Source organism: Triturus cristatus, chromosome 8, assembly GCF_964204655.1.
Source record: "Triturus cristatus chromosome 8, aTriCri1.1, whole genome shotgun sequence".
Lineage (NCBI taxonomy): Eukaryota > Metazoa > Chordata > Amphibia > Caudata > Salamandridae > Triturus > Triturus cristatus.
The window spans coordinates 1,018,161,913-1,018,187,510 of NC_140591.1; the positions used below are offsets into that span (position 1 = coordinate 1,018,161,913).

The 25,598-nt window shown below is 41.4% G+C and overlaps 1 protein-coding gene across 2 annotated transcripts in view; it reads right to left on the reverse strand.

Annotated features, from left to right (window-relative positions):
- The window catches only part of MSL3 (MSL complex subunit 3), a 197,423-nt gene that overhangs the window by 80,922 nt on the left and 90,903 nt on the right, over window positions 1-25,598 (reverse strand). For both annotated transcript variants that reach the window (XM_085622581.1, XM_085622580.1), the window contains one exon: window positions 9,905-10,164. In XM_085622581.1, coding sequence (XP_085478707.1) covers window positions 9,905-10,164 — 260 coding nt within the window. The remainder of the gene's footprint in view (window positions 1-9,904; window positions 10,165-25,598) is intronic.

Here is a 25,598-nt window from a genome sequence, read left to right on the forward strand (position 1 = left end):
TAAATTTCAAATTCATGGACCCACTGAGGTTATTAATGTTCCGAATGTTCATCGTGTTTCTATGGGTGATGTTGTGAAAGAAAACATCCGCTCTGATGATTGGGACGTTCAGGCCATAGAAGCATTATTTTCTGATTTGAAATATTATGCCGCTTTTGATGCTGAAGATTTGTATTTAGATACTGCTAATTATGGGGAGCTGTTTTGCTATCAGCATTATGGCAATCATTTCCTACATAAGGCTAATACGTATCGAAATTTTGTAAATTATATGCAATGGGAACATTGTCCGACGCCAATGTTAGGCAGCTCCAGCACATTAGTGAACAAATTTACCTATTTTACTGATTTCAGTGTTTCAAAACCTGCCGCCTTTTATTTTAAAGTGGCAGCAGAGTCTGCCTCGAAGGTTAGGCTGACACATACTAAATTGTTGTATTCCAAATCCTTTATGGATGATTTGGCTATCAAGGGTTATGATCTGTGGAAAACTACTATTGATCTTAAATCGGTTTGGGGTTCTAAACCGTGGCAGGTACAAGGAACTGAAGCTTTGCATCGTGCCTGCCTCATCCCAAACCACATATTATTTTTGAATTAGACTATTTTTCAGACCACCTGCTTTGGATTGGCTACCTCTAAAAAACTGAATTCCCCCTCGATTCCAGATCTGGGCGCTTATCCAAATTGGGATAATCATATAGATCTGTCCCTTGATGCGCTGCAGTCATACATTACTAATACATCCTTCAATATTTCCAAGTTACATTCTGAAGGATGGTTAACTTGGCAGACAAACTCAGATTCCTGTCATCATCGTTTTCTGGGTCTACAACGTGGGTATACGCAGGTTCGCGCAGACCCCCGCTTTGAATCTTCTCATTCTGTCACTACCTACTCTGTAGGGAAGTTATGCCAATGTTGGCTGCAACATTCCACCTTGGCATCTGTTAAACTTCATTTATCTAAATTAAATGACAAAATAGATTTGAATGATTTTGTTAAGGGGCCTGTAGGTGGCAGGTCCAAAAGGTGGGTGTATGCTGTTTATAGCAAAGTTTGGAAATTATCTCAAATTGAAGCGGCTTCCAGATTGAGAGCCATAGATCAGGCCAATTTGGAAAAAGTTCTGGCTGTTATAGATAATAGCATTAACACCCTTTCTTCCAGAATTTACACATTGGATAATATTGTTTCGTCTGTTGTTGATTATTGTGCAGGATGATATGTCTGTTTTGTATCATGGTCAAAATCAATTACGTTCTATAATGCAGTTCGCATGGACGTTGCAAACGTTAAAGGCTGGGAAAGTCCCCTAGGACTACATGAATACTTAATCTTTATTCCTTCCCTTTAATCTAAATGCGAAACAACAATTCATGTCCATGAAAGATGCAACATACTCATTACTGCAAATTGAAAAGTTAGAACCTTTGCCTTTCTCTGTGGCCAAATTGAACTCCACTGTGTGACTTATCCACGGGTTAATCACATTACCATTTCCTTTGTTTAAGTTCAGTTCGTGCATGAAACATTATGCCCTAGGTAGATATGAACCGTTGGGTACTGCTTTCCTGCATGAAGTCTGGTCACTCCCATTTACATACCGATGCATGAGAGACGGCAAAGAGGTTTATTTGAAGGGTGAGGAATGCACTTCCATACCTGATTACTCTGTAGTCTGTAGGCACATCCAATTGCATGGCGCGTGCAATGTGCTAGCACCTAATTTGGCATGCGTCCTGAAAGGTATTCCGGTACCAGCTATTACACCCTCTTTCACGTTGCTAACTAACGGTAGTTATTTGCTTTTAAATAACGAGGCTTGCTGCGGGATGTTAGTGGGGATTCCCTACCTTGTGACTGTATCACAGAGAGTAGTCTGCTGTAAAAATGTCCTTTTCCCACCCCCGCATGGGCGGCTGGATGTATCCATCTGGCCTTCCATTCCAACCTTGAAAGCAGAGTTCAACAAGATGAGCAGAATAAGGGCTCTATTGTCTCAAAGAGAAGTCGCTCTGACTTCATCCCGTGAAACATTTGTCCTTCACGTAGCAAACACCCGCACAGAGGTGCATGCACTTTTAAATACTGATCTCCCACTGCATTTCGGTGCCCTGATTCAAACTAATTTAATGCCTCGTCCACAATTGGCTTGGCGCGTTTTTTCAAAATTGTGGGCTCCGGCCTCGTGACCTCCCTCCAAACTATTTTTGGTGTGATACCGGCATTTTTTCATTCTATTTTTTCCAGCGTCTTTGGCCGGCTCCCGTTGATTCTCGCCCTCGCGGCTGGTGTGCTGTTGTTGGTCTGCTTACTGCGCAATGGCTGCACAATTTGTGTCACACGACGGCCTATCCAGGCTGCTCCATCTTCGTAACCGGATGCTTGAATATTATGGAACATTACCACTGGCAACCCCGAGTATAGCCTATGTATTGTCCTTACGGTTTTCCTACTTTACATGCGTGCAACCTGTTTTTCATTGCCTAGATAGTCCTTTCGAATGGGCTCTGGATTTGTGCTTGTCGAACTCGGTGTCTCCTGCCCCGGATTATGATCGACTGATGAGTCCCTTAGTGGCACATGAGTTGGACTGTTCTGGTGTCAGAATCATGGCCTGTGGAGCGGCACATGGAGTCCTAGGGAATTGGGACACCGGTACGGCAGCGTATGACTTCTTGGCAAGAAGTTGTCTTGAAGAACACGCCAGTTGTCCTCTGATTGTGCAAGAGGCCCCAGTTGCTGAGGAACATGTATGTTCGTTTACCTTGTTAGACTGGATGGCAGAAACTTTTACAGAACATTCCAATGACTTCCTCTTGGAAGCTGTCGCTACTTACTGTGCTGACACGTTGATGGATTAACTTGGATGTTGTCCAACTTTCCGTGTGCAAACCACACACACTTTTTTGGGATTCGACACTTGGGCTCGCTGAGCCTTTGCAAGATGTTACGATTTTCCGTTTCCTTTTTTTCCCTTCATTTTTTTGTTTTTGTGTGTTTTTTTCCTCTTCAAACTCTCACTTCTCTTTATTTGGTTTTCCAATACATGAACTTGGTTCTGCTCTGTCGAACTTGAACTCTGCGTTCTTTTAATTGTTTCCCTAATAGTTCGTGGTCCGATCAAGAGTGGGTGTAGTGGAGGTCACGTTTTAGATAGATACATTGCTATATTAGCATAAGCGCTTTAGATGTTAGAAACGCCATCTTGCCACGTTTGCTGCTTTTGCACACGACACTGCAGGTACATGTTATTATTTGAAAACTGCTTGCTTGCCTTTTCTTCACATGAGAACTGTCTGTTGTTCACATCCCTAGACGTGCACTGCGACCTTGGTCTGAACATTGTGTGCAGAAACAGTCTGAGCCACCAAACAATGTATGTTTTTGAGTTCAGGTTGATCGGCCCACGCTCTAGCAATAACACGCACACAGCTGCAAATATCTGAAAGTCGAGAACCTTTAATACTGCAGTTTGCATGCATTACACACACATTCTGGAGAAGAACTTTTACAGGCACAGAGCAAAGCTGATCCTGTGATGTGATTCACCTAAGCTGATCTTTACGGTATGGGGTTCCCCATTCAAACCTAGAGACCTTCTATTAGTATAATAATACTAGCTCACTAGCGAAGGGAGGGTGGTTGTATTCCACTGTCATTTGTAATATGATTTCTCCCTTCATTTTCTATGGTATTGTAACAATGCTGATGGTTTTAATTTTAATCATTTGTCTGCTTATGTTAGCCAAAGTACTGCATCTTAGGACACGTAGTTTATAAAATAAACATTTTAAACTTTACCGTGTCTCTGATTACTCTTGTTGTGGACTGATATGAGAATAATAACGAACAGGTATTTCTGATTCCCACCATTCCTGAGAGTACTCTAAGTCGCTTGTTCTGGGTTGTCTATACAATGGGAGCTCCGAGAGGATACGGATGACAAATGGGACACTGATGCTAGTCGGATTGGGGTTCTGGGTACTGAGGTGAGTTTTTGGTACACCGCAATTCACTGAGGTCCTGGTTTTCTGCGCATAGTTCTGTGCATGAGCAGAATCCCCGCAACAGTTCTCTCCATCCAAAGCAGCTCTACTGACCTGGTTTCTCTGGCTCTACAGCGGCTCTGCTGACCTGGTTCTCTGGCTCTAGAGCAGCTCTGCTGACCTGGTTCTTAGGCTCTGGAGCAGCTCTGCTGACCTGGTTCTCTGGCTCTACAGCAGCTCTACTGACCTGGTTCTCTGGCTCTACAGCAGCTCTGCTGACCTGGTTCTCTGGCTCTAGAGCAGCTCTGCTGACTTAGTTCTTAGGCTCTAGAGCAGCTCTGCTGACCTGGTTCTCTGGCTCTACAACAGCTCTGCTGACCTGGTTCTCTGGCTCTATAGCAGCTCTGCTGACTCGGTTCTATGGCTCTAAAGCAGTTCTGCTGGCCTGGTTCTCTGGCTCTAGAGCAGCTCTGCTGACCTGGTCCCTTGGCTCTAAAGCAGACCTGCTGACCTGGTTCTCTCCCTCTAAAGCAGCTCTGCTGACCTGGTTCTCTCGCTCTAAAGCAGCTCTACTGACCTGGTTTCTCTGGCTCTACAGCAGCTCTGTTGACCTGGTTCTCTGGCTCTAGAGCAGGTCTGCTGACCTGGTTTCTCTGGCTCTACAGCAGCTCTGCTGACCTGGTTCTCTGGCTCTACAGCAGCTCTGCTGACCTGGTTCTCTGCCTCTAGAGCAGCTCTGCTGACCTGGTTCTATGGCTCTAAAGCAGCTCTGCTTCCTGGTTCTCTGGCTCTAAAGCAGCTCTGCTGACCTGGTTCTCTCCCTCTAAAGAGCTCTGCTGACCTGGTTCTCTGGCTCTAAAGCAGCTCTGCTGGCCTAGTTCTCTGGCTCTAAAGCAGCTCTGCTGACCTGGTTCTCTCCCTCTAAAGCAGCTCTGCTGACCTGGTTTTCTCCCTCTAAAGCAGCTCTGCTGACCTGGTTTCTCTGGCTCCTCAGCAGCTCTGCTGACCTGGTTCTCTGGCTCTACAGCAGCTCTGCTGACCTGGTTCTCTGGCTCTAGAGCAGGTCTGCTGACCTGGTTTCTCTGGCTCTACAGCAGCTCTGCTGACCTGGTTCTCTGGCTCTAGAGCAGCTCTGCTGACCTGGTTCTCTGCCTCTAGAGCAGCTCTGCTGACCTGGTTCTATGGCTCTAAAGCAGCTCTGCTTCCTGGTTCTCTGGCTCTAAAGCAGCTCTGCTGACCTGGTTCTCACCCTCTAAAGAGCTCTGCTGACCTGGTTCTCTGGCTCTAAAGCAGCTCTGCTGGCCTAGTTCTCTGGCTCTAAAGCAGCTCTGCTGACCTGGTTCTCTCCCTCTAAAGCAGCTCTGCTGACCTGGTTTTCTCCCTCTAAAGCAGCTCTGCTGACCTGGTTTCTCTGGCTCCTCAGCAGCTCTGCTGACCTGGTTCTCTGGCTCTACAGCAGCTCTGCTGACCTGGTTCTCTGGCTCTAGAGCAGCTCTGCTGACCTAGTTCTTAGGCTCTAGAGCAGCTCTGCTGACCTGGTTCTCTGGCTCTACAACAGCTCTGCTGACCCGGTTCTCTGGCTCTAAAGCAGTTCTGCTGACCTGGTTCTCTGGCTCTAGAGCAGCTCTGCTGACCTGGTCCCTTGGCTCTAAAGCAGACCTGGTTCTCTCCCTCTAAAGCAGCTCTGCTGACCTGGTTCTCTCGCTCTAAAGCAGCTCTACTGGCCTGGTTGGTCTGGCTCTACAGCAGCTCTGTTGACCTGGTTCTCTGGCTCTAGAGCAGCTCTGCTGACCTGGTTTCTCTGGCTCTATAGCAGCTCTGCTGACCTGATTCTCAGCCTCTAGAGCAGCTCTGCTGACCTGGTTCTATGGCTCTAAAGCAGCTCTGCTTTCTGGTTCTCTGGCTCTAAAGCAGCTTCTGCTGACCTGGTTCTCTAGCTCTAAAGCAGTTCTGCTGACCTGGTTCTCTGGCTCTAGAGCAGCTCTGCTGACCTGGTTCTCTGGCTCTAAAGCAGCTCTGCTGACCTGGTTTCTCTGGCTCTACAGCAGCTCTGCTGACCTGGTTCTCGGCCTCAAGAGCAGCTCTGCTGACCTGGTTCTCGGCCTCAAGAGCAAGTTTATTATAAGTACAAATATGTTATTTTTATGACTATCCTAGATAATCTCTTGTCCTAATATGTATATTAAAGGAGGGGCAGTGGCAGCACAAAAGGCCATGGAGAGCAGGAGAGAAGGGTAGCACAATGGACCAAGCAGGGCTGGAGTGTGGGGCAGGAGGAATGGACTTGGACAACAGAAGACAGGGGGAGGGGGCAGAGACAGAATGCCAACCATGGAGGGCAAGCGTGGGGGCAGTGACAGCATATCAGACCATTCAGGGCAGGACAGAGGGGGCACAGGTATGGCCTCACACAACAGATGACAGAGAGGTAGTGGGTAAGAGCAGCAAGCTAAGCACGAAAGCAATCGGGAGGAGCAGTGGCAGCCCAAAAAAAACACACAGGGTAGGAGGGAGGGGATGGGCACAGACCCTGACAATGTAGGGAGACAAAGGAAGCAAAATGACAGTGGAGGAAATGCCTGCACAAGCATGGGAAAAATAACGGACCATGAAGAGCAGAAGGGAGCAGGCAGGGGCACTGCCACAGAGAACGAAGGAAAGAGAGTAGAGATGCAGCAACCTGAACCCGTTGGCAGACTGGCAGGGGGTAGTAAGGTGTCCACAAAGGGCAGACAGGATGAGGGAGGGGCACAGAGTAAGGATACGGAAGGCAGGGACAGCTATCTGTCCACAGCCAACAGGCAGGCATGGGCAGGGTCTGCACAATGAGCCATGGGGTGCGGGAGGGGCAAGGTCATACACATGGAGAACGCAGGGCAGGGGTCACTGGTATGAAGCAGACCATAGACGCCCGACTGTCAGGGGCTACTCAATAGACCATGGAGGGCAGGTGAGAGGGAGCTGGGCCACACTTGGGGGCAACGGAGAACAGGAGAGGAAGCAGGACAGAAGCAGCAAGCTGAGCATGGCGGACAGGTGGAAGGGACAGTGGACACAGACAGAGAGCAGATTGATGGGAGCAGAGGCAGAAAGCAGACCACGGAGGGCAGGGGCACACAGATGGAGAACAGATGACAAGCAGGTGGGGAGCATGGATAGGGGAAGGAAGCTAACAATTAAGGGCATGCTTCGGTGCGATTGGCCACAAGCAGAGGGTTTGCCTGTGACAACCTCTTGTTGCAAATGTCTGAAGGCTGTGCACTGTGGAGGTGTTGGCTCAATATGTTTTTTAAAAAACTAGAAATTCATGAAAAGAACAAAGGTTAAATATACATAATAGTCAGGCATGGTAGTGTCATCTTCTCTAACATTAAAATTCCTCAGAAATGAATTAAAAAAACAATGGTTAAAGAGACGTTATAGTTAGGTATGGCAATAAGATGTTAGCTTACGTTACCAAGAAAAAAATCCTTAGAAACTGCCAAAAAAGGCCAAGAGTTAAGGTAAAGCCATAGGTGGATGTTGAAATTAGTTAAAAACGAATGCTTAAAAACATTTCTTTTTAAACTCAAATTTGCCAGTTGCAGTTCAGTGAGGTACTACTTGCACCCTTGCCACGCAATCCTTATGACCTCACATATTACATCTCTCATGGCATGTTAAATGACTTAATTTGACCACATAAATAAATGTGTTGCTAGGCAGCTCCGCACACTGGATTTGGTACATAACTTCTATCATGAACCTACTGGGAAACTAGGGATTTTTTTGAAGGACCACTTCATTTTATACACATCTGAAAGTCCCCGCAGACATACCTAGAAGTAATTTGGCTTAACATACATTCCATTGATAAAGACACATGCATTGAGAGCTCAGGCTATTGTCTCACAGACAAATTCCATATACCTGCTGCTGCATTCCTAATTGCCCTTTCCCCAGGCAGATCAACATCTCAACTTTTTAATACACACAACAGGTTTGGGATTGGTTCCGACAAAGAACAAAGTAAACCATTCCCAGTTGGATACGGTACAGTTCTAGCAGGACAATAAAGGCACAATTACCTTCCTTATCACCAAGAGTATTGCCTTTGAGCCAAGCAACATAAAAGAAGTGTAAACAAAATGACAGTAGGAGGTGGGGTGAGAAAGGAAATAGAAACCAGATACAAACACATTTATGAAAAGCTTTATAGTCTATGCACTAGGTGTAGAAAACTAACACGTTTTGACATGGTCACCCCCCACTTCCTGCCTGGTTTTTGATACAATTTAAACTGGAAGTGCACTGGGTTCCTTTAAACCAGGTCCCCAGTGACAGATTCATTTCCCACAACTGTACAATCGTTTTGTTAATTAGTAATACCTTTAGCACTTCATGTAAGTCCCTAGTAAATGGTACCCTGGTACCTAGGGTAAGGAGGCTAAAGGGCTGCAGCACAAATTGTGCCACCCTAAGGAACCCCTCACCAAACACATACAGACTGCCATTGCAGGCTGTGTGTCTTGGTGCAGACAAAAGCAAAGTTTTTTTGCTTTCTAAAAGTGAAAACACAGCATGGCACACCTCTCTGTATGCCATGCCAGCAGACACTGCATGCAGTCTAGGTAAGTTTCCCCTACAGCAGGCCTTACAGCCTAAAGAAAGGGTGCACTATGCTACATGCGTGGACATATCTCATAAGCAGATAGGCCTCTGTGCTGGTCTGTTCAATTGCTGTCAAAACAAGTGAACACAGAAGTCCTTTTAAGTACACATGCTGGACACTGGTGAAACGTGCTCCCCAGCGCATGATGGCTTCACTGAAACCAGAGATGTTTGGTATCAAACATCTTGTATTAATAAGTCTATACTGATTCCAGTGATTGATTAATACATTCACCCAGAAGGCACCTTAGATGTGTCCCCGTAAAACCTACCAGCTACTGGTGTGCTGACTGACTGGTCCAAGCCAGTCAGCCACCAAGGGCGAGCTTCTGACCTCCCCGGGGTGAGGGAGTTTGGTCTGAGGAGGTCAGAAACAAAGCCTGCTTGGGCAGAGGGTGTTTACACCACCTCCCACAGAATGACGTGCAAATTAGTATTCAAAGGCAAGGGGGCTACAAAGAGCTCACCACCTTTGATATGCAAATCTGGCTTCCCCTCACAGGAGAGGATGCCCAACCCCACCCCCTTGACCCCTACTCACCTTAAGTTCAGGAGATAAGTCCCGTAATTCGGTGTACTATACCTGAATGCAGTATTTGTTTTTCCTCCAAAGGATAACATTGCCAACTCTGAAATTTGCACTGTCTACTTTTAAAACCTGGAAGTATTTCTATTACAAAACTTACTTAACCGCTCATATTGATTCTGGTGCCTAAATATATATAAAGATCAGTGTTATTTTTAGAGATTGGTGTGGGGCTCCTTATTGAGTACTGTGTACCATTTTCTGACTGTGTTTGTATCTGCAGGTGTCTAACACTTCACTCCGATATGGCTAAGGATGCTCAACCACCCTACCCCCCTAGAAGAGCACCTTGGGATTGATAGAGCAAGCCCCGGACCACTCATAAGGGAATACCTGGACCTTTGCACAGTATTACTCATTTTGGTATACTAAATAATGAGTCAGCTTCCTACACTAGGGACTAAAAACCCTTCAAGGGATAAAAAAAAAAAAAAGAAAAAGTCAAGAAGGAACCGCAACAGGTACAGTCATATAGAAAGTGTTGAAAACAGGCAGTATGAACAATTTGAAAAAGCAAAGAGCGATAGTAAGGGACAGTCATATTTTTTTAAGGGACATGAATCTTATGCATTTATAGTTGTAAAGTGCTGAAAACCCAAAAGATGTCCAGATACTGGTTAAACGCATGAAAAGAAATAACGGCAAGATGAACTGTACAATTCACAGATGGTCTTACTTTTATCAAGGTGCAGAAACAACTTCGGCATTGAGGCAGGAGTTTCAGGGTAGCGTCGTTTAGATTGTGGTGATGCACTACTTTCTGACTGCATGTCACAGGTAGAGTAGCGAGTAGAACGTCTTAAAGACTGCAAAATATCTGGTTCAGTTCTTCGTTTTTTGGGCGTGTGAGATTCTCCAGTTGTTGGTTGACTATCTGTAGACTGAGGGGTAGGTGGATTCAACAGAGGTGGACTCGGGGATACTTCTTCTTGATTTCTGTGAATAGAGATAAATGGACTTATTCATTTTGGATCCTAAGGCACTTCTGTGCTTTGAACTCTTAAAGCTGAACTTTCAAAGGCATGCATTTTCATTAGAACTTTTTCCTCACACAATTCCACAATATATCAACCGATCTTTGTTTGGAAAAAGAGTCTCAAATATGACTTGCATTAATTCAACAAAAGATTTTCGTCTCTTTCTGTGGTGGGGGATTTCCTTTCACCTTTTTCTGTTTTAAAACTGGTCTGACACTGTGTCAAGCTAAAAGAATGAAAATCGAGGTTCTGGAATATACTAGGCCACTGTAAGCTATTGATATATATATATATATATATCCTACCGGCGGTTGCCAGTAGGTAGATATAGTTAGGACCTATTTTCCATAGGAAATCTGCAACATTCTATTTGGAATAACGTTGGCGCCGATTGATGAGTTTTCGCGAAATTTTCCAAACTTTTGGCCAGCTCCGGTCCGCTCCTATCCTGAAAATGTCACGGTGATTCGTCAAGCGGGGGCCGAGAAAAAAGGGTTGTCCCAAAACGCGTTTTCCCCATGCATTTTCCCATAGGACCTTTAGCCACAGCTACAGCCTGAACTGCTGAACGGAATTACACCAAATTTGGCAAAGAGGTAGCCCTCAGTTCAGACTTGTGTCTTTTGCTTAAATGGTGTAAATCCGTTCAGTAGTTCCTGAGAAAATTAGAGTTAAAAGTACATATATATCTATAGCCTCGGAGGATCCGCGCACCCTCCCGAGCACGAGCTGTATGCTAATTGGCTGCCAACACTCTGAATCAGGAAGTGTTGGCAGCCATCTTGTGCCTCGGTACAACCGAGGCACAAGAACCCCCCCCAAAAAAGGCGCAAAACGCGACAAGGGGGCAGGGTAGAAACACCCTGACCCCCTAGGCCTGCTCAGGGGGTCCCACAAGGACCCCCAAGGCCCAATAAAAGTTTTTTGTTTTTTTTTTAAATGGGAGGATGCGCGCTGGATGCGCGGATCCTCCCGATAAAAAAAAAAAAATTCAGCGCAGGCTCCCGCATTGAATATGGTAATTTGCACACAGGGGCCAAGTCCCGGGGGCAGAGTAAAAGAAAAAAAAGTGTGGGGGGTCCCAATCCCCCCCACACTGTCCCTGGGAACGCCACCCCCCGGGGCTCGAACATTGTATATGCGGGGGGGCTCACCGCCCCCTCCCCGCAGCCCCGGGGACCGCCACCTCCGGGGCTTTGTGAACATGGGTGGGGGGGCTCGCAGCCCCCCCAGCCCCGGGGACCGCAACCCCCAGGGCAACTTGTCAATGTGGGAGGGGGGCCATGCTGCCCCCCTCCTGGAGCCATGTATAGGTCCTGGGGACCGACACCCCCTAGGGCCGGCTACTGCCGTGTCCCGGGGTGCCCACCACGGGACACTGTAGTTTGCAATGACAGGGCGGGAGCCTCGCGGCTCCCGCCCTGTCATTGCAAACTGCTTTGATTCAGTGAAGCGGGAGCAGGGAAACCTGCTCTCGCTTCAATGAAGCAAAGCGGATTGCTTTTCCACATGGGGAGCAGCATGTTAGCTGCTCACCATGTGGAAAAGCAATGCCGGCTCACGCAGGACGCGGGGAGCTGGCTGGAACCGTGGGGGGATTGGGGACCCCCCCACAGCCGCCAACGGAGGCCAGGCCCCGGAGGATGGGGTCCCCGGGGCCATAAGTGGCCTGGGAGGGGAGCCACGCGGCCCCCCTCCACCATTACACAATAAAAATAAAAAAATTAAATAAATAAACAATGGCTGGCCCCGGGGGATGGGGTCCCCAGGCCTTAAAGCGGCCAGAGGAGGGGGGCTACGCAGCCCCCTCCATAAAAAATACAAAAATTTTAAAAAACAGGCCCATGCCCTGGGGTCCCCGGGGCAAATTATGGCCTCGGGAGGGGGGGCCACGCGGGCCCCTTCCCGATTTCTTTTTTTTATAAATAAAAATTGGGGGCAGGCCCTGGGGATGGGGTCCCCAGGGCCCAAAAAATAGAAAAAGAAGTTGGGCTACACAGCCCCCCTGCTAAACAAAAGAAGAAAACAAAAAAGACGGGGATCGGGCCGGAAGCCAAGCCCCCTCCTTACACCACTCTGCAAACGCGCCCCCTGGCGCGTTTGCAGAGGGGGAACTAATTCCCCTTGAATACTGGGGATCCCTGGGGGGCAACTAGCCCACAAGGAACCTCCAGTATGCGCCAGGGGGCTGCGTTGAAGAGAGATGTAATGAGGCCACGCCCCTTTTTACACCTCTCTGCAACGCAGCTCCCTGGCGCATACTGGAGGTACCTGGTGGGCTAGTTGGCCGCCAGGGGACCTCAGGATTCAAGGGGACTCAATCCCCCAACTTAAAACACGCCACGGGGCGCGTTTGCACAGTGGTGAAGGTAGGGGGCGGGGCCTGAGGTGATGTGTGCAAACACGTCCTGTGATGCATTTTAAGTTGGGGAATTAATTCCTCTTCAATCCAGAGGTCCCCTAGGGGCCAACTAGCCCACCAGGTACCTCCAGTAAGCGCCACGGAGCTGCGTTGCAGAGTGTTGTAAAAAGGGGCGTGGCCTCTGAACACCTCTCTGCAATGCAGCTCCCTGGCTTGTATTTCCTTCCATAGGAATCCAGTGTGTGGTTTTCACCAGAAAAGTTTCTAAGTGTCCATTTTTGAAACGTACAAATATTGCTCTAAAATGAACTACGAATTCCGATTTAGTCACCTGTTATCAGGAGAGAACCCAGGGCTGCATCTTTTAGCCCAACACTGACCCTGAAAAGTAATTCTAAGCGTACTTACCAGTAACTTGTATTTACTTCCATGGGAATCCAGTGTGTGGTTTTCAGCAGAAAAGTTTCAAAGTGTCCATTTTTGAAACATACAAATATTCCTCTAAAATCAGCCGAACTACGAATTTGGATTTACTCACCTGTTATCAGGAGAGAACCCAGGGCTGCATCTTTTAGCCCAGCACTGACCCTGAAAAGTAATTCTACGCGTACTTACCAGTAACTTGTATTTCCTTCCATAGGAATCCATTGTGTGGTGTTGAGCAGAAAAGTTTCTAAGTGTCTATTTTCACAAACTAAAAATATTCCTAAAAAATCGTCTGTATGACTTAAGCACATTCTTTCAACTGTTTACAGGAGATTGGCCAGTGCTGGATCCAGGATCCACCACTGAGTAAGAAAAAGTAACGATAACACTACGTACCTGCTAAGTGAATTTCCTGCCATAGGATAACATTGGTAATTCTACGTGAAAATTTTTCGAAGTGTCAACTTTTAAAATACAATAATAATCCTTAAAAATTACTACTGTAACCAAAACGCTTTTACTCAACTGTTTACAGGAGATGTCCAAGGACTGAATCTTGGATCCAGTGCTGCGGTTAGAAAAGTAATCCATAAAGTAACTAATTGCATTTGACTAGAAATTGACATTGAGCTCAATGTTGCTTTGTGTTTAAAATTGTGTTGCCCATTGCAACAACTGTAACTACTGTACTTAAAAGTCTATTGCCTATTTGCCAAGTATTTAAACTAAAGTAATTCATTCTTAGAAAGTATATTTTCTATTGTATAATGCAATTTAAAAAATAAAGTATCTAAAAATAAACAGTTTAAAAAATGTAGTAAATCAGTATAAAAAAAACAGTATAACAATTAATACATTTAAAATTGTCATTTACAAAACCTTTGAAATTCACTGAAAAAACCATACGTTTCAGGTCTGATATAGTTAGGAATTAGCATTTAAAAAACCTTTGAAATTCACTGAAAAAACCATAGGTGTCAGGCCTGATATAGTTAGGAATTAGCATTTTAAAAAACCTTAGAAAGTCACTGAAAAAACAATAGGTTTTAGTGGTGTTATAGTTAGCTGGACATTTCACTCGAAAAAAAACATTGAAATTCCTCCGATATAGTTAGTTGTACTAACTACATCTCGCGCGCCCGCAATCCACTGCTGATGTCACATATTACATCATTCATGACATGGTCAGTGACATCACTGATGACATCTCAAATGACATCACTGATGACATCATCCACGTGACAATCAGATACACCTCATCCTACACTAGTATAACCTTTCATCACTCACTGTAAAATACAGAGTGCCAGATTTAAAACCATTGACGCACCAATACAAGTTTCTAAACAACCACTCAGTGATTCCTAGATCTATACACACATCTAATCACTTACCTATAGATTCACTCATATATGCTGTCAATGATCAATAGAACACTATCAAATATACTTATACACTTATATCGACATTACACACCAGCACACATCCTAATCACTTATGAAGTCATCCTACTCACTTATGCAAACAATGGATCATACTTACTTTTACTTAGCTATACACTTATAAAAACACCACTTTATCTATTCATATAGATAATAGCTCATACTTAGTGTATTATAAAATCACTATTACAACTATACAGTTATCCATACAGTCACTCATACAATCACTGAGTCTTATGTATACTTATTTATATACAACAACTGACACATACACTGGCTTTTATTTTTCTAGTTTGTTGGGCATGTACCATTGAGACAAATATTTGCTCATCGCCACACCCATAAAGATATTCACTCATCCAAACAACTGTTATAACATGTAGTTTTAACTTCATATACCTACTGAATCAACTATTCACACATCTTTGGGCAGTCACACACCCCCCACCGAACCACACACACATTCACTATCCCATACAAATACTCAGTTAACTAGTCAATAAATAATATAGACTTTCATGTAGCTAGTAACCAACTAGTGCAGCAGTTTACACAACAACTGACAAAGTGATACAGATATTCACACAGTTTAGTCACTATCCAATATATTTAGTGAGACACTATAAATTAGTCAAGTAAACAGTCAATCACACTGCTACTAAATCCTCCATCCAGATATTTATATTTCCACTCATTCTTCAATGCAAATTGATATATATATAATACATATATAAATAACGAACCAAACCACATTCACTGGATGATGTCATCAGTGATGTCATTTGAGATGTTATCAGTGATGTCACTGACCATGTCATGAATGATATAATATGTGACATCATCAGCAGTGGATTGCGGACGCGCAAGATGTAGTTAGTAACACTATTCGGGGTGAATCGTCAAGCGGGGACCGAGAAAAAGGGGGGGTCCCAAAACGCGTTTTCCCCATGCATTTTCCCATAGGACCTTTAGACACAGCTACAGCCCGAACGGCTGAACAGAATTACTTGAAATTTGGCAGAGAGGTAGCCATAAGGTCAAGGAAGTGCCTTTTGCAGGTCTGGTGTAAATCTTTTCAGTATTTCCTGAGAAAATAGCATTTAAAAGCATATCAATATCTATACGCGCGTACCGTGCGCGCACAGAGCAAGCCCTGTGCGCGCACCTTGCCGTGCGCGAGCGTCATTCTGATTGGTTGTTAGATGTTAGTAAACATTCGAATCGGTAGAAATCAGGAAGTGTCGGCCGACATTTTGTCTGTCGCACTAAAAAGGAAAGGTGGAGACCGTGAAGAGGGGGCAGGGTAGGGAGTTGTAGACCCCCTAGTCATTGTCAGGGGGGCACAGTAGGACCACGAAGGGCAAAAAAAAGATTTAAAATTTTTAAAAAAACATCGCGAGGTGCGCGCACCCGAAAAAAAAAACATTATAAAAAAAGTAATAAAAATCACTTTTAAGTGTTTAGATATTAGGTGGCTCTAAAAAGAGCCCTTGTGTTCATTGAGTGTTTTTCGGTACCTAAAAGTAAGTACCGATGCAGAGTCTAAACTTCAAGAGGAAGACTCTGTTCCCTTCATCATTGAAATGTACACCATCTCCTCTATAAATGTCTTGCATGTTGTAACGCAAGTTGTTGTGGTATATAGAACCCATACCATAGTCTCTGAGGAAAGCAGAAACAGACTTATTGACGTGCATTCTTGCTTTGTGAATCTGTGGACAAAGTTGGTTGGACCAGTTCCACTTTTGCCTTTGGCATATGTTAGAATATACAAAGGCAGATTGAGGAAAAAGCGACATCAATTGCACAAAGGTGTCCTTAATAAGCATTTCCAGACCTACCCCAGTTAAAGTGCCTAGGTCATTTCCACCACAGTGCACAATAATAAGGTTAGGTTGTGGGAGATGTAGAAAGGTTTTCACCAAAGGCATTAATTGGTGCCACTTTAACCCTCTCTGACCAATCCATTTAATGTCAACATTTGGCAAAGCAAGGTCTCTCACCATACCTCTTTTTTCTGCAAATGTTTCACTCCAGAAGACATAGCTATGACCTACAATCCACACTGTGAACATGTTTCAAGGAGATCTGGATGCACTCAGAAGGTGTCTTTCAGTAGAATGGCAATATGAAAAGAAACACAGTTGGAAAATAAAGGCATACATACTTTATTTTGATAAAAAGAACTCATTGGCTGATTTAAACCATTTTACAGTTAAAACTAGGCTGTATGTTTACATTTTTAAAAGCATGTTTTGGATTGGTACAGAAAAATGTGTTCCCACTGAACATTACTTTGGATTTGCTGTTAGGTTTGAAAAGTCAAGCACTCTTGCTGCTTTGATTTGAAACAATGTCTGCTGAACTTCTGACCTCTGTGCTCACACCAGTGTTCCATGAGCTGTTGCTATGGTAGCAGGCAAAAGTCATGTGGGGGGAAGGGATGATTTGCAAAGGGGTTGAAAGTTGCAACCAATAGAAATGTGTGATTCCATTTGAAAAAATGTGAGAAGGACTGTGATTTTACATTAACATGTATATGTGGGAAAAAAGAGAGGGAAAAATTGCCATTTACTGGTTCTGCAGAGAGGAGAGAGGTGTAGAGCTCTGAGATTCTGGCTCTGATAATCTGCTGTTTGAGTCCCACATTTCTTTCTCAGCTAATTAATTTTAAAGGTGAGTTATGAGTTTGAGAGGGGAAGTATGTGGTGTATTTTGATATAAATAATAGAATTCTCATTCTTGTTTTTAAGCTGTGTTTGGCATTTTGTGATTTAGGAGAAATTTAACTGTCTAGAACTAGTAAGATATTATGGAGTATGTATTCACTGTAAGTTAAGGTGTAGTGGTATTAGTGAGGAAGATTGTTTTGTGACTAGAATTACATTATGAGTCTGTCTCCACACAGGATTTTTTTACAGAGATTTAATTTGTGTTGCTTTTGTTCTGTTAGCCTTGCGCTCGCAGAAAAGGGGTAGTTTGTTATGTTAAAGTGTGATGGTTAGCATTCAGCAGAAATCATTTACTGATCAGTGAGAGGCGAATGCAAACACATTTGAAAATAGTATGGTACATTTTCCTACCATTTTAAAAGTTGTGTTTAACATTTTATGTAAAGGAAGATATTTAAGTGGCTTGAACATGTTATATATTATGGAGTATGACTTCATTATAAGTTAATGTGTACTGGTATCACTCAGGAATACTGTTTTCTACCTAGAATCATACCATGAGACAGTGAGCACATAGGAAATGTAAAGAGAGTTTTCATTCCGGTTGGTCTTGCTCTATTACCCTTGCACTCACAGGAAAGGGGCAGCTTGTTTTTTTGTAACACTCTAGTCTAATCAGTCACCCTGTAACACATGGTCATGGTCTCAAGGAGCTGTTAGGACATGTGCTCCTTTCTGCCTGTCTAAACCAGAAGGAACATGTGTCAGTCTGTTACAGTAATTATCACTTGCTCTACCCCAGTAGTAAATGTGCTTTCAAATTGCCAAAGGAAATATCGCTTTCTGCCTAGAATCAGACCACGAGTCTGTGTGGACACAGGAATTGTTGTCAGAGATTTAATTCATGTTTCTTCTATTTTGTAAGAGTTTGACTCGTAGCAAAGGATCAGCTCATGTGATAGGATTTGAAAAGTTTTTTTTTTTTAAATGTAATGAATTTAAATTACATAAAGGTATTTTTTTTTAGTTTTTTGCAGGTATTGGTGAGCAACAGTGAAAAAATATGCCTATAAAGTCAAGAAAAACAAAAGAAAAGAAACAACAACTATATTTGAAGACGACTGATAAAAAAAAAATAGGAGGCGAAGCACGTGTTGGAAAACAGAAAAAGTCTTCTGGTAAGCAAACTAAAGATTTTTTTAAAAATATATTCCAAAAAAAAAAAATGATCGGAAGATACATTCAAACAGTGTTTCAAGTACAAAACAACAACAGAGTCGACAGCAAAAACAAAATGCTAATATAGACTCAGAAGTTAGGAAGAGTGACTTAACACAGAAAATAGATTTTAAAAACATTCGTAGAAAAATGTTTCAGAGAAGAGTGATGTCAAATTTGCTGAAGGATATGAAAAAATATAAGAAAAAAAACAAGTTTTATAAGAAAAATAAATTAATTGAAAATATTGTTACCAAGGCATTAGAAATTAAAAAAAAACTATTCATTTTAATTTTGAACAGGATGCGTAGATTAGATAAATTAGTCAATGCAATGAAGTCACAAAGAAAAAGGAAAAGAGAAGTAAAAAAAAAAAAACTTTTGTAAAGTGTTCTTAGGAGAATGGAAGCATAGTTCAAGTACTGAACCATTTTTTAATGAAGAGAGTTATCTTCAAAGTAATAGTTTGTTGCATGCAGTTGACACCAATGGTAGAGCATATGAAGTTAAGGATGGGTGTGTAATGGAAAAGGAGAAAATGGTTCCAAGAAATGAGGAACAAGTGATGGCTGATGAGGTTATGGGAAGACGTCTTAAAGCCCCAGTGTACACTTGGAATTGTAGTAGTATTTGTACTGTGCGTCAGGAATCTATTGATAAATTACGTGACTTTCTAAGAGAATATAGTAAAAAGAGTGTTAAAAAGAAGATTAAGGTGCTTCAAAGACTAGATCCATGCAGAGTGAGAGAGAATACTGGTTTGCAAGGACATTCTCTGGCTTGTCTATCTCGGAAAGTGTGTCAAAGTGTTTTTCACCATTTTAGGATGCTGGCTGTTCATCATACTGAAATGAGAAAGTTTGTGAGAACATTGTATTTTGCTAAAAGTCCAGCACTAAAGTTAAATGAGTTGAATAATGCTCTGTTCCGTGGATCTGTATCAGATGTAGTGAAGGTTACTGATGAAATTCAGTTTTGTTACTTTGGTCCAGAACAAGAAAGTGCAGAAAATGATACAGTTATTGATGAAAATGTGGAAGAGAATGTAGAACTCACTGTTAGTAAAAATTTTGATGATGAAATGACAAAATTTGCTATCATCTCTAATGAAAGACCAAATATTACTTGTATATGTTGCCGGAGAAGCCATTACAAAAATCAAACAAGGAATGTTGATCTGTATAAAAAAAGTGAAAATGAAGATAATTATAAGTGGAAAGATTTTGCAACATATATATTTCTGGAAAATTGTTTTGATTTGGGTGAAGATCAGCGTATTTGTAAATACTCTTATAACAAGTTAGAAGAAAATAGAATGCCAGCTAGAGCTGTACATAATAATTTAGAATTGGTTGATATTCCTCCAGAACTTTCTGATTTAAATACGTACGAGTCTATACTCATTCAATGTGTCCATCCGTTTCAGACCATAGTGCGTATGGAGCCAAAAACTGGTAAATTACCTCCTTCGGATTTACAGAGAGGTTTAAAAGGAAGAGTTGTCTATTTGCCATTAGATTTGAAAAAAAATATGGAAACAATTGATGCAGATACTTTGGAAACTGAACCATTAGTTATTCTGGTTAATGGTGTACCTACAAAGAATAAGAAAATTTGGCAGGAGCTGGTGGATGTACGAAAAGTACAAAGAGCAAATTTGTATTTGAAAAAAAATAATAAATGGTATGAAGCCATTTATATGGATGAAGAAGAAATACTAGAAGACACAGGAATACCAACTGGGCAACTTGAAAAAGTGGATAAGTCAAAAAAAGAAGACATTTATGAACATTTCAGCATACATCCTCTTCATTCTAAAGAAGTTATGGGAAACGCTATTGATCTGTTTCAGATGAAGAAAGCACAAGGAACTCCCGTGAGTGTATGGGAAGAGAGCTTGGAAGCTCGTTGTTTTCCCCAGCTGTTTCCTACAGGAGAAGGAGGACGATATGATGAACGTCCAGTACAGATTCCTGCTTCTGAGTATCGGACTACAAGACTATATGCTGAAGATCCGAGATTTCGTCAAAGTATTCCTTATTTGTTCCATCTTTTATTTGAAAGTGACTTGTCAGCACTATCTTATGCAGTAAATCACATTTTGAAAACTGGAGTACATCTATGTAATGTGACTGCAAAGGATTTTATGAACAAAGTGCAACAGCGAGATGATCATTTGGAATCTCAATTGATCAATTTGATGGCTTGTCAGCGTGCGACGAATGAATATTGGTACCGACGCCATGGAGAATTGAAATGTATGTTACGGAATTTAGGAACTCCTACATGGTTCCTTACCCTAAGCTGTGCTGAGTACGCTTGGGATGATATTCGGGATTTTCTTCGAGAGGCAAATTCAAATATTGAAAACATCCAATACAAGACAGCAGGAGAATTGTGCTCATTGGATCCGGTTAATGTTTGCAGATATTTCAATCATAGATTTGAGGCTATGATGTCCTTCATCTGCAATAAAAAAAATCCACCTCTTGGAGAAGTTGTGGATTTCTTTTGGAGAAAAGAGTACCAAGCCAGAGGTGCTCCTCATATTCATATGCTGTTGTGGATCAAGGATGCTCCAAAATTTGGAACAGATTCTGATGATGCAGTTTTAAGTTTCATCGAAGGATATGCAACATGTGCTATACCTAAAAGCACAGAAGAGAAAAATTTAAAAGAGCAAGTTTTACGATTCCAAAGTCATCGGTGTGGAAAATACTGTCGACGGAAGTACAAGGGTAAAGATAAATTCTACACAAAATGTCGATTTGGATTTCCACGACCTGTTCTTTCAAAAGGAAGAGTAAACAGTTTTATGTCAGCTGTGCGACATACTCTTACAAGAAAATCGCCAAAAAATACCTATAACCTAAGAAGAAAAGAAGAGTCGAAATACATAAATGACTACAACCCAGTCATTTTATCCATGTGGAATGCTAACATGGATATACAGTATGTGGCTGACAATTCTATTGCTGTTGCTCGCTATGTCACATCTTACATCACTAAATCTGAGAAAACGGAATTGAAGGAAATGTGGGAAGAGATTTCTCACGAGAAGACTATCAGTAAGAAGCTATACAGTTTCAGTTTAAAGAGGTTATCGCAACGAGAAATTGGATCCTACGAATGCTCAGATAGGTTATCATCTGCAAGTCTGTACTTGAAATCCAGAAGAATAATTTGGGCAAGTTTAGGCCTTGCAGGAATGCGAAATCGGGTTCTGAAATCTTTTTCGAGAAATTGAATATTTAGCAGAGTTCGAACTAGAAAGTACAGACATTTTAAGAACAAACATGTTGGACACATATTACCCACAAAGAAGTCATCACCTTGAGAACATGTGTCTCTATGAAGTGCTGCAGAACTTCATTTTTAAACGGAATGTCACAGAAGATATCAACAATGGAAAATATAAAGTCATTGGTGAGGAAGGATGTTTGGTGAAGCAAACAAAAGGAAGTTTGATAAATCACCGGAAGCTGAGTTGCGACACTCCTGACAAAAAGGAATTTTACTACTTGGCACTTTTGCAGCTGTTTAAACCATGGCGTACAGAGGAGGAACTACTTGGAGAATTTCAGAGCTATGAAGATTCCTTCAATGCTAACAAAGACAACGTTGAATGCAGTACTTTCACAACTTATGTTCAAATGTTAAATGAAGAAATTGAACAAGAAGCAACAATTGCAGCTGAAGTAGCTAGAGACAGTTCTCAAGACAGTCAAAGTTCTGGGACATTCAGTCAAGATCCTCTAGGACAACCGATCATCGAAAATGAAGCAGCAATAGCCATGAACGAAGTGGAAACAGCTATGAATCAAGCTCAGGAAGATTTTGTAGACTTAACATATTTGGAGGAGCAACTGAATGAAGAACAAAAACAAATTTATGAAGAAGTCAGAGAAAAAATTGAGCACGGATTACTACATGAAAATAAAGAGTGCTCATGCACATCTTTTGAACCAATGAGAATGTATGTAAGTGGACAAGCAGGAACTGGAAAAAGTTTCTTAATTAATGTAATTAGAAGCTACCTACAGAAGAAAATGGATTCCATTTTGTCTTGTGTTGTTACTGCTCCAACTGGGTTAGCAGCGTATAACATCAAAGGAGTTACCTTACATCGTTTGCTAATGTTACCAGTAGAGCATGAGAACAAAATACAGTACCACAAACTAGCAGGAGAAGCATGCTTGGAAGTTTCAAGAGTATTGAAGAAAATGAAAGTACTCATTATTGATGAGGTAAGCATGGTATCAAACTTAATGCTTGCCTTTGTGCATTTAAGAATGCAGCAAATTCTGAAGACAGACTTTGACGTCCTATTTGGAGGAAAACATGTCATAGTTTTTGGAGATCTTTTGCAACTTACTCCAGTTAAAGGAAAACCGGTATTCAATACACTTACATATGAAGACACAAAAAAGTCATTAGGAAGTATAGGCAATGTAAATATTTGGACATATTTTGAGTATAAGGAACTCATTACCAATATGAGGCAAGCCAATGATGAGGACTATGCAAGTATTCTGAAAGATATAAGAATTGGACTACTCACAGAACATTGCAGAAAAGCATTACAGAGTCGATTGCCGAGTAATTTGTTTCCAACAGAACAAACTGTTCCAGAGAAAATATACAAGTAAATTGCAGAAAAAAATACTGTAATCTGTTTAATGCCAACACTACATGAATGTTCTGTATTCAATCAAGAACTTTTGAAATTGGTAAATGAAGAGATTATAAAACTGGAAGCTGTGGATAAAATAGAACATGAACGAATAACTGTTATATTGACTGACAAATTGGGTACTAAATTGGATTCTCTGGAGAAAAACATTTCTAAAACAGCAGGTTTGGAAAAGAATCTTTATGTGTGTATGAACTGTAGAGTAATTTTAAGACGGAATTTGGATGTAGAGAAAGGTTTAGTGAATGGGGCTATGGGAAGAGTTGTGGGTTTTATTAATTACCAGAAAAAAGTTGGAATTGAATGTTTAAAAATAAAATTTGATCAGATACAAGAGGTTAAAGACATTTGTCGTTGTTCAGTTCGTTTCTTGCTTGTGAAAGACTTATATGTGCGTAGGAAGCAGTTTCCGTTTTCTCTAGCATATGCTGTAACTATTCACAAGTCTCGAGGATTAACTGTTGATAGTGCTTTTGTAAACATTGGATCTAGTGTGTTTAAAGAAGGTATGGCATATGTTGCTTTATCACGCGTGAAAAAATTATCTGGTTTATTCATGATAGACTTTGATGACTCAAAAGTAAGTGCTGATGCAAACTGTGTAAAGGAGTATAATAGATTAAGAAGAAGCTATGCTCCTCATTTAGGTCAGTATCCTGTGTTTGAAAAACGTGTTGTTTGTCGGAAAAAGAGATTTGAGGATATCTGTAATGAGGGTGTACAGAAGAGAAAACAAAAAGATAGTGATGTGACTGCAAGCAAAAAGAAAAAGGAGAATACTGAAGAGGTTGTTGGTTGTCATTTTGAAAATAGCTCTGGTGTCAACTGCTACGCAAATGTAGTGCTGAATGTTGTATTTTATCTTGAAAGTTTGCAAGAGCAGATAATACTAAATCAAGAAAAAAGATTCTGTTCTTTGCTGAGTCTCCTCTATGAGAAGCTGAGTAATGATATAACTAAAATAGAAAGTGCTTCTGATGTTGGAAATCTTTTAGATGTATGTTCTGGACGTACACAGTTCACACAAAATGTCCAGCAAGATGCACAGGAATTCTTGATGTATATTCTGATGGTACTGGAAGATGAAGGGGTAGAAGTAGAAAATGTATTTGGTGTCTCTTATAAATGGGAACATTGTTGTGATAACTGTATGAACACAAGCAGTAGTAATGTTGATTCTGAAAGGTTCATATATTTACCATTACCAGAGAGTAAAACAGTGACTTTTAGTAAATTAGTTAAAGATGCTAATCACAACATGGAATGTTCTCAATGTAAATCAGACATGTTATCAACGTTATTTTTAAAGAAATATGGACAGTATGTAATTTTAATGATGCAACGTTGTAGAGCTGATGGAACAAAACTGAACACTTTAATAAAGAAATTTACAGGACAACAATTATCAATATCTGGAAAAACTTTTGTTGCAGTTGCAATAATTTTTCATGATGGACCTTCTATAACTTCTGGTCATTACACAGTTTATCTTAAATGTGAAAAAGGATGGACACTGTGTAATGATTCTCAATTGATTTTCAAGCAACGTTTGCCTTATGATTTACCCAATTGTTACCTAATTTTTCTGAAACCCAAATTTTAAATACTAACATCATCATTGGAAGAAAGCATTATTAAAATTTCAAAGGATTAAAATTGGATATTTCTCTCAAAAGGGATTTTAAACTTATCATTTGGCCGTAAGGAAAGATAAAACAAACAATTGTTGACTTCTTTGACAGATATTATTGTGGAAAATGTTCTTTTGCAACAAGGTTTACAGACATTATTTTTTAGAAATTGTTATTCTTCTTAAAAGGTATTTTTAACATCTCTATTAAGGTATGTTTTAGTGAGGATACATTTGGGGCTTTTTTAAACAATCTTTGAGATTGTTTTTTTTTGCCCGCTGTTAAATGATGAATACAATTGATTTCACTATTTTCAGTGAAAATCAAAACATTCTGAAAACAGCAAAAAAAGGGCAAAAAATTGCTTTGCTAAATATGAAAAAACATGTACTGTTTAATAAAGTGTATTGTTGAATATTAATACTTTTTTTCTTTTTTACAGAACTAGAAAGAAAATTTAAAAGATGTTATTCAGTTATCTTTGCAATTAAATAAAAACATTTAATACGAAATTATTTATTTTGATGGTCAGGTAAGTTTAACATATCTGTATGTGTCACTGGTTTCGTTTCATGCTTCCTTTTCTTCACCTGTCCTTACTCTACTTTTCTCATTTCTCTTCTCACTCTCTCTTCCTGCTTTACTACTCTTTTGTAACTTCCTCACTCCTTCTATACTACTCCCCTACCTTTACTACCTCCATCACTAATTTGTCATCCATGTTTCTTTTTCTGTATCCACATGTTTTAGTCTTTTTAACTGCCTTACTCCTTCTCAGCTGTTTGCTCTCTGTGTCTGTATCTGTCACTCTTGATTTGTCTGTTTCACCCTTAATTTCCTTAACATCTCTGGGGCACATTTACAAGCCAACTGTGCCATCACTACGTCAATTTAATTTTCTTGACGTACTAGTGGCGCAGGGTGCTCCTCCATATTTACAAGGAGAGGA